The sequence below is a fragment of the Xyrauchen texanus genome, chromosome 41 (genome assembly GCF_025860055.1).
Source record: "Xyrauchen texanus isolate HMW12.3.18 chromosome 41, RBS_HiC_50CHRs, whole genome shotgun sequence".
Classification (NCBI taxonomy): domain Eukaryota; kingdom Metazoa; phylum Chordata; class Actinopteri; order Cypriniformes; family Catostomidae; genus Xyrauchen; species Xyrauchen texanus.
Genome location: NC_068316.1, coordinates 2,264,337 through 2,277,811, shown reverse-complemented (window position 1 = coordinate 2,277,811; position 13,475 = coordinate 2,264,337). Strand labels below are relative to the sequence as shown.

The following is a 13,475-nucleotide window of genomic DNA, read 5'->3' as shown; positions in this document are numbered from 1 at the left end:
GCATTTATTTGCAGAAAATGACAAAAAAAAAGATGCTGTTTTCAGACCTCGGATAATGCAAAGAAATCAAGTTCATATTCATTTATAAACATCACAATATTAATGTTTTAACTTGTGAAGTGTTCAGAAATCAATAATTGTTGGAATAATCCTGACACTGATTTCAAGCATCTTGGCATGATCTCTGCCAGTCTTTCACATTGCTGTTGGGTGACTTTATGCCACTCCTGGCGCAAATATTCAAGCATCTCGTCTTTGTTTGATGGCTCGTGTGCATCCATCTTCCTCTTGAGGTGTTCAATGGGGTTCAGGTCTGGAGATTGGGCTGGCCATGTCAGGATCTTGATCCGGTGGTCCTCCATCCACACCTTGATTGCCCTGACTGTGTGGCATGGATCATTGTCCTGCTGGAGAATCCAATCCTCAGAGTTGGGAAACTGGTCAAAGCAGAAGGCAGCAAGATTTCTTCCAGGATAACCTTGTACATGTCTTGATTCATTCGTCCTTCACATAGACGAATCTGCCCGATTCCAGCCTTGATGAAGCACCCCCAGATCATCACTGATCCTCCACCAAATTTAACAGTGGGTGCGAGACACTGTGGCTTGAAGGCCTTTCCAGGTCTCCGTCTAATCATTAGACGACCAGGTGGAGGATCGGTGATGATCTGGGGAATAATTTTAATGGTCGGTCAATTTTGACCGCGAATACCTTTTTCCCCGACCACTTAGATCAGATGGCAAATGGAGGAAACGCCACCAAATCTTGTACTGGATAGACTGAATACTATAGGAGGGTTAAGGTTCAGTAATGATTAAATATTTGTTTCACAAAATACTGATTTAATTTAGTTCACAGTCACACTCGACTTCTTTTCAAGTTTAATCATATTGTTTGTTTTCTTTTGGAAACAAAAGCAGCATAATCCAAACGCATTTTTAACATTGTTCCACATTTCTTAAACACTTTTACTGGAGAAATTCTCATGACCGCAATACACCTAAAACTAAGTAGTATTTTGAAAAGTAATTAAAAAAAATGTAACTTTACATGTCAACATTTAGCAGAGGCTTTAAAGTAAATATAAAATGTATCAAACATCCGCTCACACTCAATAATATAAAAAATCTTTGAAATTAGTGATAGAAATATAATTGTTTAATCCCCGTTTCTGCAGGTTCTGCTCAACGGAACCTGTGTTTCCCAGTCCGAATGTCCCTGTTCTGCTCTTTTGCTCCTGCCGGCGTTCTCCAACATCACCCTGGACGTCCCGGAAAACGAAGTTCCCCCTGGAACTGTCATACCATACATGTGCAACTTGTGGTAAATGTCAAACTGTCCATTATGTGCCTCATCTTCTGTGTCTTTCTCTCTCCGGATGTGCGGTTTATATATTGATTTTATCTGTAAATGTATCTGAGAGTATTAGCACACATGAAACTCAAGAAGAGCTTTCGTCTCAGCTGTATGTCATGAGGGGAAATCTACACTCTGTTGACCCTAAACATCCACAAGATGTTTGGAAAGGTCGCTTTGACATTGTCGAAGGAATATGATGCCCTGTATGCAGTAGCTGACAGAATTAGAGACATTCAGCGTTAAAGTAGCCATTTTTAGACTCAAAGCTGTTTCTCGGAAGTCTGTATTTTTATGTCTAATTTTATTTGTGTGTGTATTTATAGTGTTTGTGAAGGTGGGCTCTTTACCTGCACTAATGAGTCATGCAATGGTAAGTTAGTGACCTCATATAATCACACGCAGTACATCTAAAGAAATTATCTTGGTTAATAATGGTGTTCGCTGAGTCAAGAATCATCGTTCATTGTATTTATAAAAGAGTATTTACTGTACGAGTTGAAATGCTTGTCTGTGGTTATTAACGGGATCACAAAATAAAATGGATATTATGTTGAAAATAACACTTATTCTTCAAACATTTGAATAAGCATCAGCAGATCACATTTTCTGCATTCTGGATCAAATGTGTGTTTGTGTGTTAGTGGACTGTGAGTGGAGTAGCTGGTCTGTGTGGAGCTCGTGTTCAGCATCGTGTGGATCTGGTCAGCAGTTCTCGAGTCGGATGGTTCAGCGTCAGCGTCAGTACGGAGGGCAGGAGTGTGACGGGCCTTCACACAGAAACAGAGTCTGCCGGGGCCCCGACTGTGGTAAATTCAGACTGATCTCATGAACATTACGTGAAAGGGGAAACATTTTTATAAAACAAAATTACTTGCTTCATTACACGTTTTGCTGCAGTTTCCCAGTGAAATGTCCAGCGGGGGGCACCAAAAGCAAGTGAAATAGTGTTGTAATCAGACAGAGTTTTCCAGATGAATAATAGATGGAGGTTTTAATGAGTAAAACATACCTCCCTAACCTAAAACTAACACCTAAACCTAACAGATAGTGTTCTAAAACAAATGAGAGATAAACAAAACAGACATCTTTACCCTAAACTAACACCTAAACCTAACCGATAGTGTCCTAAAACAAATGAGAGATAAACAAAACAGACATCCTTACCCTAAACTAACACCTAAACCTAACCGATAATGTCCTAAAACAAATGAGAGGTGAACAAAACAGACATCCTTACTCTAAACTAACACCTAAACCTAACCGATAATGTCCTAAAAGCAAATGAGAGGTGAACAAAACAGACAGTTTTACCCAAAACTAACCCCTAATCCTAACCAATATTGTCCTAAAAGCAAATGAGAGGTGAACAAAACAGACAGTTTTACCCAAAACTAACCCCTAATCCTAACCGATAGTGTCCTAAAACAAATGAGAGGTGAACAAAACAGACATCATTACCCTAAACTAACACCTAAACCTAACCGATAATGTCCTAAAAGCAAATGAGAGGTGAACAAAACAGACAGTTTTACCCAAAACTAACCCCTAAACCTAACCGATAGTGTCCTAAAACAAATGAGAGGTGAACAAAACAGACATCATTACCCTAAACTAACCCCTAAACCTAACCGATAGTGTCCTAAAACAAATGAGAGGTGAACAAAACAGACAGTTTTACCCAAAACTAACCCCTAAACCTAACCGATAGTGTCCTAAAACAAATGAGAGGTGAACAAAACAGACATCATTACCCTAAACTAACACCTAAACCTAACCGATAGTGTCCTAAAACAAATGAGAGGTGAACAAAACAGACATCATTACCCTAAACTAACACCTAAACCTAACCGATAGTGTCCTAAAACAAATGAGAGGTGAACAAAACAGACAGTTTTACCCAAAACTAACCCCTAAACCTAACCGATAGTGTCCTAAAACAAATGAGAGGTGAACAAAACAGACATCATTACCCTAAACTAACACCTAAACCTAACCGATAATGTCCTAAAAGCAAATGAGAGGTGAACAAAACAGACATCATTACCCTAAACTAACACCTAAACCTAACCGATAGTGTCCTAAAACAAATGAGAGGTGAACAAAACAGACAGTTTTACCCAAAACTAACCCCTAAACCTAACCGATAGTGTCCTAAAACAAATGAGAGGTGAACAAAACAAACAGTTTTACCCAAAACTAACCCCTAAACCTAACCGATAGTGTCCTAAAACAAATGAGAGGTGAACAAAACAGACATCATTACCCTAAACTAACACCTAAACCTAACCGATAGTGTCCTAAAACAAATGAGAGGTGAACAAAACAGACATCATTACCCTAAACTAACACCTAAACCTAACCGATAGTGTCCTAAAACAAATGAGAGGTGAACAAAACAGACATCATTACCCTAAACTAACCCCTAAACCTAACCGATAGTGTCCTAAAACAAATGAGAGGTAAGCAAAACAGACAGTTTTACCCAAAACGAACACCTAAACCTAAACGATAGTGTCCTAAAACAAATGAGAGGTGAACAAAACAGACATCATTACCCTAAACTAACACCTAAACCTAACCGATAGTGTCCTAAAACAAATGAGAGGTGAACAAAACAGACAGTTTTACCCAAAACTAACCCCTAAACCTAACCGATAGTGTCCTAAAACAAATGAGAGGTGAACAAAACAGACAGTTTTACCCAAAACTAACCCCTAAACCTAACCGATAGTGTCCTAAAACAAATGAGAGGTAAGCAAAACAGACAGTTTTACCCAAAACGAACACCTAAACCTAATCGATAGTGTTCTAAAAGCAAATGCGACACGAAAAGCATATTTTCTGAAGCAACCACGTCATTTCGTGTCACTTCCGCATCACTTACCAGCTAACATGTTGGGCTGGGCTCGAACCACAGTCTTCTGAGTTCAAAGTTCAATCTTCTTACAGGTGAGCTACCGCACAAGCTTATCACACTGGAATATGTGTTTAAATGTAAGTGGGTCTGTTATACAAGCGTTAAAATTAGGGATGCAATGATATATCAGCTGCCGATTACCTATAGGCTACATGATGAGGAAAACCATCCAAAACACTTTGAAATCAACAGACTTTGACTTCTGAGTTCTCGTTCTGATATCCGTTAATGGTGCATGATCGACTGAATTAAGATTGAAATCACAATATGTATTTGTGTTATTACTAAACCTTAAAAGGATGCGTTTTTGCATTGTGTGAGCAAGCGGCGCCCTCTAGCGGTCTGGATGGCATTATCCATATTTATTTATTATGTACAACTATAATACAGAATTTAAAAGGGGGATTTTGTTCCTTTAGATTTAACGTTTTATTTTTCCATGATGCGGTTGACATTTCCGTGGAATTGCCCGACATTTGCATAGTATGAATTTGTAATGTTCTATGATACAGTACATACATGTGAGTTCTGTTGTTTTGAACTGCAAACACTGAAGTGCAAACATTTTTTAAACGAACAAAAAACCTTTTTTCATATGAATCATGTTGTCATATTTAGTTATTTTTTCTTTTTTTATCTTGTATTTATCTTTAATTTTGGCTCTCTTTAAAAATATGGCCTGTCATGTGTTCAACAGATCCAATACAATGGAAATTATTTATTGTTAGAACAGTGAAAACAAACAAAACTCCAGTAATCTGTTGACAAATTAAGGTAAGTGGCAAAATATCGGTATTGGCCAAATCATTTTCATATCGGTGAATCAATAGTTAAAATGTATTTATTTAAATGATGCGTTATAGTAAGTGTTTCAATATCAGAACATAGCAGTGTGTGAGTAATAGTGTGAAAAATAAGTGTTTATAAAGTCATATTCAGCCGTTGTGCTCGTGATTTGTGTGAAAGTGAATTAAATGCACAGTTGTTGTAGAGCCCCTAGTGTTAATTACACCATGAAATTGTGGCATAGTGTAGAACGTGGCACGTAAATCTCAGTTTGCACAAATGTAGTTATAGTAACATTCAGTCTATGAGATTTTATTCAGTGGCGACGGGTGCTTTCCAAAAGAGGGGAAGCACAGACTATGGTGTTTGGAATCGGCAATGTCGCTCCCAATAGCTGCTCAAACTACTTAAACGGTGACATTTCTCAATGAAAATAATGAACTAAATTAAACCCTGTTTTTGCAAGAAAATAGGCAAAATATCCAACAGGGTTTTCTTGCGTCCTTAAAAATCTCTTGTATTCAGTTTTCTCAAAATTTAGCTCATAAAACTCTTAAATGGTGTAACAAAAGTTTTAATAATCATCTAAAGAGGTCTTAAATTTGAGGACATAAAGACAGGAACCACCATATGGCCTAATGTGATTATTAAACTTGAATAGGCCACAATTTAATTAAATAAATGTTTCGTCTGCGTGTGCTGGGTGCTTCAAAGTGAAGCCGTGCACTAGTTTCACATTCTCCATGCAATTAGGCATGTCAGAGCGGTTCGCAACCAATGAGACATTTATGATTTATTATGATTGTAAGAGGTCATGTTTTATTTTCTATTTTCCGTATCTGTTTGAATTAGCAGCTTGAAGCACAAATTTCAAAATAAGAGTCCCTGGTGTTTTACAGGTTGTGAATATGTTAATATGTTTTGAGATTTAATATTATCATTTCCTGTTTGTCCCCCAATAATCTTTATATAGAGTGTCGAGAGGGTGAGCGTTGGTTCTGGAGTGTGTCGGGATCACAGCGTGTTTGTGAGCGCGGATGTATGGACTTATACAACCCTGAACCGCTCAACTGCACGGGATCCGGGGCCACGGAGGGGTGTGTCTGTGACGAGGGACGATACAGAGACCTGCAGGGCCAGTGTGTGATTCCAGCTCTCTGTCAGTGTGAAGACGAGGACGGGACGATTCGAGAGGTACAAACGCACACAATCACTCGTCCAGCAGAGAGTAACTTGCTCTCTCTGTTGTCTTTTATCCTGTAATTCCTTTGAGGGTTCTGTTGTTTATTCATTGTAATAATGAACGTCATTAAAGAGTCTGATGGATTAGCTTCTGGAAAACAATAATTGCCATCATCAATAATCAACAGAAGCATTGAAAAGCTTTATGAGCGTTATAATTCTAATTGGAACTTGAATGTTTCGATTGAAAAGCATTTGGTGAATGATACTGAGGATTTCACAGTACTTCCTGTGGGTGGCTAAGTGCCTTCACCACACAATGTGGAAAATGTATGTATATGTAATGTATTAAAAATGGAAACAATGTTGCTGGTCACATTGTGCAACGTTCATTCTTTCACATCAACTTTTCGGCCGATGTCACCTAGGCCACGTGGGTAGTTTATATTCACCAAAATCCAAATATGAAAGCCCCCATTTGTTGTGTTTGTGTTATAGGCGGGATCTGAGTGGGTGGACGGTTGTCAGACTTGTCGTTGTGTCAATGGCCAGAAACTCTGTCAATCAAACTGTCCTCCACTTCATTGTTCTGAGGTAAAAAATGTTTTAATATTGCATTCAACTCTTTCCTACTGGTTTGACATTCAAGTATATTCCTTTTTTACAAATCTTTTGCTCAACAGTTACACCGTGCTCTCATTGTCTGCATTATAACTTTACACATTAAGTATATTTAATTATTTTTGTTTTGTTTTACCAAATATAAGTTAAAACTGCTTATTACACAGCTCTCTAGAATACTTGATTCTTATTGGTCAATCGCTCCATCCATTGGCCTAATATTTCTGAATAACACTGCACATCTGAGGATTAAGACATCAGACCGGTGATATAGGTATTAAGAGTATCTTTTCTACTTCTAGCAGGAAGACTCGCAGTCTTGAGTGAAATTTATTTGATGAATATAAAACAGGAAATATAATGTCTCTCTTTGGCGTAAGCCCCGTCTGGCGGTCTGAAGAAGTTGTACTCGGAACCGTCGTATGCTGCCGGAGATAGGAGGCAGGGGCGAGGAGCCTACCCCCGTGTAGGACGGGACTCAACCGGTGGTGGTGGAATGGAGGAGGTTGTGTGTTAGCACACTGAAACAGCAATGTGATAGATTGTGAGCAGACTTATAAAGCAATGGCTTACATGTGATTGGCTAGTAGTTACCCAGCTAATGGTGTACAGCTGCATGTCTTCCCGCTAGAACTACGCTGTGCTTACATTTCTAGTATCACTATGCAATCTCTACAAGTAGTATTTATTGATGCATTTATTCAGCAAGCAGTTGTGTAATAAGCTGGATAATGAGCAGTCAGACGGTCATTTTAACAAAATAAACAGCAACAGAACTCAGACGAAAATGGAAGGTGAAATTCAGCTGTTTCTAGAGACTCTGTGACTGTACGGGTTTCTGGAATACTTGTATTGGTCAATAGCACCATCTAGTTGTCTAATATTTCTGAGTAACAACCGCACATGTCAGACCGTTCATCGGGGTATTAGGGAGGCCAGCAGGGGGGTGCTCACCTGTGAAATACTGGGACACTATACTGTAAAAAGGCACCGTCCTTCAGATGAGATGTTAAACCGAGGTCCTGACTCTCTGTGGTCATTACAAATTCCCCCCATTGGCCCCTATCTATCATGGCCTCGTATTAATCTCCATCAATGAATTGGCTGCATCACTCTACTCTCTCCTCCCCACTAATAGCTGGTGTGTGGTGGGCGTTCTGGCGCACTATGGCTGCCGTCGCATCATCATCCCTACGCTATGTAAAGCACTTTGAGTGCCTAGAAAACCGCTATATAAATGTAAGGAATTATTATAATTATTTTTATTGTTATCGCGAGTCATCTTCTCGGCTCACTATGCGATATTTACAATTAGGCTGATTAAATAATGTGAACTCAAAACGAATATTTCATATTTTATTTGGCAATAAGAGGGATAATGAGCAGTCAGACGGTCATTCTTGCAAATTATTACACTGGTTTTTGGAATACTTGAATCTGATTGGTAAATGGCGCCATCTTGTGGTCTGATATTTCTCAATTCTCGTATCAGTCTGTGATCTCTATAAGTAGGTTAATAAAATAATTTAAACTCAAATCAATATTTCATGTCCATTTATTAATTTATTAGGCAAGTAGTCGTGTAATAAGCGGGATAATGAGCAGTCAGATGGTCATTGCATGTTGGGGTACTGATCACCCTGTCATGGTTTATTTTGACTGGCTGCGATAACGACCAAAAACATTTGACCTGTAGTATTTTCTAATTGTTGCACAAATGTAAAAGTGGGTTACATTTTTATGTAATCCTCCCAACAGTTCCCATTCAATAAATAGAGGAATATGAACCTTTACAGAAGCGTGTCAGAGGAGCACTCCAAGAATAACATACTGAAGTTTCAGCTTTATGAAACTTATTGGAAAGGCTCATTATGAAGGTCCAAGCAACAGTACTGAACACCTCTGAATATGTATTTTCAGGTACTTCACATTTGCAATTTGTGAATTGCAACCCATTTTAAAGTATAAACATCATTTTTAAAACCAGCGGTTTCCTAAAAACCCTTTCAAAGAGGAATATTTAAAGAAGTACATGATGAATATCAGTGCTCGTGTCTCTGAGGGTGAACACATGTCACAAATGAGTAGCATAGTGAGCTGTGAGCGGTTGCATCAGAAATGTGCACAGTAAGACAAAGACATGCCATTAGCAAAGCAGATGCTGGAAATAGACAGACTCGTTGTCCAGGCAACGGCTCTGGTCAGGGATTATGTCCCAGATGGCTCCCTAGAGACGGCCCGGACATCTCAGAACCTCAACACCAGCCTTGAAAGACCGTCTTAAAGACACCAAACATCTCCAGTGTGCTTCTAGAGATAACAAAAATAAATACATGAAAAAAGTAATAATCTAAAAATACATTTTCTAGTTTTTATGTGTTCTTCCAGTCCAAATCGAATTACCCAATTTGCATTTTTTGCTGCTGGGAGAAGGAAATGTCACATCCCACTGTAGAAAAATCATGAACAGAAATAAACATAGACTGAATAAAGTTTTGAGTTCTTATATTAAAGGTGAAGTGTTCGATTTCTGTGCCTTGAGCAACACAATTTTGCAAGTTTTAAACATTCATACATGCAAAATAGTCAACACGAGATTTCACATTACCCCTCAAACTATTTTATCCCCTTCCATCCTTCACTGTAAATGGCTCTGAACACCTTTGCCCACATGCACCCATCACTCCTACCCTTAAGGGGTTGCCCCGCAGCAATGCACAGAGGGAGCCGAATGGCGAATGGCGAATGGCGAATGGCGAATGTCAAGACCTGATGGCTGTCAGTCCTGTCAGCATATGTCCATCTCTCGGTAGAAAAGTCACATACACCTGAGCTATTCTAAGCCATCCTCTGCATCATTTCATTCTCCGTTCTGTTTTTACCAGGGTGAAGTGAAGGTTCTGGAAGCAGGCGACTGCTGCCCTGTGTGCCGGAGACAGTATCCAGGTAAGAGTCAAGAAAAACGTCCCAATTCACTAATAGGGATGAGCCGAGAGTGGGTGATGTTTGTCAGCACTTCTGCAAAGTCCCTTGAGCGACTGACAATTGTAGTGCACATCATTAAGCATACTGTGACTTTTGCTCTGACACTTCAAGTTGGAGTTGAATTACAGCACAGAATTAAACCGGCCCGGACAGCAGTCAGTCAATATTGAAGAACTTGCACTATATTGAATATTGTAAATTCTACACAGATTTGTAAAGTATAAAAGTGCTGATGTGCCGAAGCTGTGAGAACTCTGAAATGTGTCCATGATTGGACATTTGATATTCCAAGCGGGCTCAACGTGATTTATCCAAGTAGGACATGTTCCTGGATCAGCATCCTTGTTGGTCCTGGGACAACTTTCCATGCACTCAGAAAAGATCCAGGAACATGTCATACTTCTGTAAATCACACTGGGCATTAAAAAGGGAACTGAATGATTTTAGCTTGTAATGGATTATGAAAACTAGAGCTTATAAAGAACTTCTTTTGAAACATTCATGTCACTCCAAACCGGTTTGACTTTCTTCTGTGAAACACAAAATATGGCTGCACTATTAACCTCGTTAGACCCCGTGGCCTCATTCGAAGGCTCGTTATTTTGGATTCGCTATACACAATGCATAATTTATATGATTAAAAACTGACTGAATACTGTTCTCAAGACTCTAGACTGTCATTTAAAGGGTTAAATTCTGCCACACCGAGTCACGTGGCACAAAAGCATGCCATCGATTTCCTTAAAGCGCTCCTACGGATGCAGCGCCAACAAAAGTGCCTCTGGGAAGAAACCTCTTAGGTTTTTTTTAAGTGCAACCTGTTTGGTTGTAAAGAGGAGAGTCTCTAGTTTCGTTTGATATGCTGATTTAAATAATCCGTTCATTTTTCTTGCATCAGCGCGCCGATAAACATGACGTCCACATATGTGTACACTGGCACTGCATTTCCTCAAAAGTAGAAAAACATGTTAGTTATTTTAAATAACCTGAATAACAACATGAACACATCTGTGAGTCATTTCACTTCATTTTAATATACAAGTTGTTATATTTTATTTTGTTAAGATAATATAAATGCATTCATGTATATTTACTACATTATCACATATGAAGCTGATAAAAGTGTCTTTCAGAGGCTTAATATGGAGGTAGGATGAAAATAAGGTGTATTTCAAACTGTTCTGAGACCAGTGCAGACAGACAGCACACTGGAGGTTAAGTCATGCACTAAATAGGGAGCAAGGGAGCATCCTATAGCTCTCCTATAACTGTTCTGAGACCAGTGCAGATAGACAGCACACTGAGGTTAAGTCATGCACTAAATAGGGAGCAAGGGAGCATCCTATAGCTCTCCTATAACTGTTCTGAGACCAGTGCAGACAGACAGCACACTGGAGGTTAAGTCATGGACTAAATAGGGAGCAAGGGAGCAACCTATATCTCTCCTATAACTGTTCTGAGACCAGTGCAGACAGACAGCACACTGAGGTTAAGTCATGCACTAAATAGGGAGCAAGGGAGCATCCTATAGCTCTCCTATAACTGTTCTGAGACCAGTGCAGACAGACAGCACACTGGAGGTTAAGTCATGCACTAAATAGGGATCAAGGGAGCATCCTATAGCTCTCTATAACTGTTCTGAGACAAGTGCAGACAGACAGCACACTGAGGTTAAGTCATGCACTAAATAGGGAGCAAGGGAGCATCCTATAGCTCTCCTATAACTGTTCTGAGACCAGTGCAGACAGACAGCACACTGGAGGTTAAGTCATGCACTAAATAGGGATCAAGGGAGCATCCTATAGCTCTCCTATAACTGTTCTGAGACCAGTGCAGACAGACAGCACACTGAGGTTAAGTCATGCACTAAATAGGGAGCAAGGGAGCATCCTATAGCTCTCCTATAACTGTTCTGAGACCAGTACAGACAGACAGCACACTGGAGGTTAAGTCATGCACTAAATAGGGATCAAGGGAGCATCCTATAGCTCTCCTATAACTGTTCTGAGACCAGTACAGACAGACAGCACACTGGAGGTTAAGTCATGCACTAAATAAGGATCAAGGGAGCATCCTGTAGCTCTCCTATAACTGTTCTGAGACCAGTGCAGACAGACAGCACACTGGAGGTTAAGTCATACACTAAATAGGGAGCAAGGGAGCATCCTGTAGCTCTCCTATAACTGTTCTGAGACCAGTGCAGACAGACAGCACACTGGAGGTTAAGTCATGCACTAAATAGGGATCAAGGGAGCATCCTATAGCTCTCCTATAACTGTTCTGAGACCAGTGCAGACAGACAGCACACTGAGGTTAAGTCATGCACTAAATAGGGAGCAAGGGAGCATCCTATAGCTCTCCTATAACTGTTCTGAGACCAGTGCAGACAGACAGCACACTGGAGGTTAAGTCATGCACTAAATAGGGAGCAAGGGAGCATCCTATAGCTCTCCTATAACTGTTCTGAGACCAGTGCAGACAGACAGCACACTGGAGGATAAGTCATGCACTAAATAGGGAGCAAGGGAGCATCCTATAGCTCTCCTATAACTGTTCTGAGACCAGTGCAGACAGACAGCACACTGAGGTTAAGTCATGCACTAAATAGGGAGCAAGGGAGCATCCTATAGCTCTCCTATAACTGTTCTGAGACCAGTGCAGACAGACAGCACACTGAGGTTAAGTCATGCACTAAATAGGGAGCAAGGGAGCATCCTATAGCTCTCCTATAACTGTTCTGAGACCAGTGCAGACAGACAGCACACTGAGGTTAAGTCATGCACTAAATAGGGAGCAAGGGAGCATCCTATAGCTCTCCTATAACTGTTCTGAGACCAGTGCAGACAGACAGCACACTGGAGGTTAAGTCATGCACTAAATAGGGAGCAAGGGAGCATCCTATAGCTCTCCTATAACTGTTCTGAGACCAGTGCAGACAGACAGCACACTGGAGGATAAGTCATGCACTAAATAGGGAGCAAGGGAGCATCATATAGCTCTCCTATAACTGTTCTGAGACCAGTGCAGATAGACAGCACACTGAGGTTAAGTCATGCACTAAATAGGGAGCAAGGGAGCATCCTATAGCTCTCCTATAACTGTTCTGAGATCAGTGCAGACAGACAGCACACTGGAGGTTATGTCATGCACTAAATAGGGATCAAGGGAGCATCCTATAACTCTCCTATAACTGTTCTGAGACCAGTACAGACAGACAGCACACTGGAGGTTAAGTCATGCACTAAATAGGGAGCAAGGGAGCATCCTATAGCTCTCCTATAACTGTTCTGAGACCAGTACAGACAGACAGCACACTGGAGGTTAAGTTATACACTAAATAGGGAGCAAGGGAGCATCCTATAGCTCTCCTATAACTGTTCTGAGACCAGTACAGACAGACAGCACACTGGAGGTTAAGTTATACACTAAATAGGGAGCAAGGGAGCATCCTATAGCTCTCCTATAACTGTTCTGAGACCAGTACAGACAGACAGCACACTGGAGGTTAAGTCATGCACTAAATAGGGAGCAAGGGAGCATCCTATAGCTCTCCTATAACTGTTCTGAGACCAGTACAGACAGACAGCACACTGGAGGTTAAGTTATACACTAAATAGGGAGCAAG

The 13,475-nt window shown here is 40.3% G+C and overlaps 1 protein-coding gene across 1 annotated transcript in view; it reads left to right on the top strand.

Annotated features, from left to right (window-relative positions):
• Positions 1–13,475, top strand: part of sspo (SCO-spondin) — a 131,504-nt gene that overhangs the window by 108,141 nt on the left and 9,888 nt on the right. Inside the window, 6 exon segments of the mRNA XM_052113500.1 lie at positions 1,178–1,323; positions 1,683–1,729; positions 2,001–2,165; positions 6,036–6,256; positions 6,743–6,838; positions 9,751–9,811. Coding sequence (XP_051969460.1) covers positions 1,178–1,323; positions 1,683–1,729; positions 2,001–2,165; positions 6,036–6,256; positions 6,743–6,838; positions 9,751–9,811 — 736 coding nt within the window.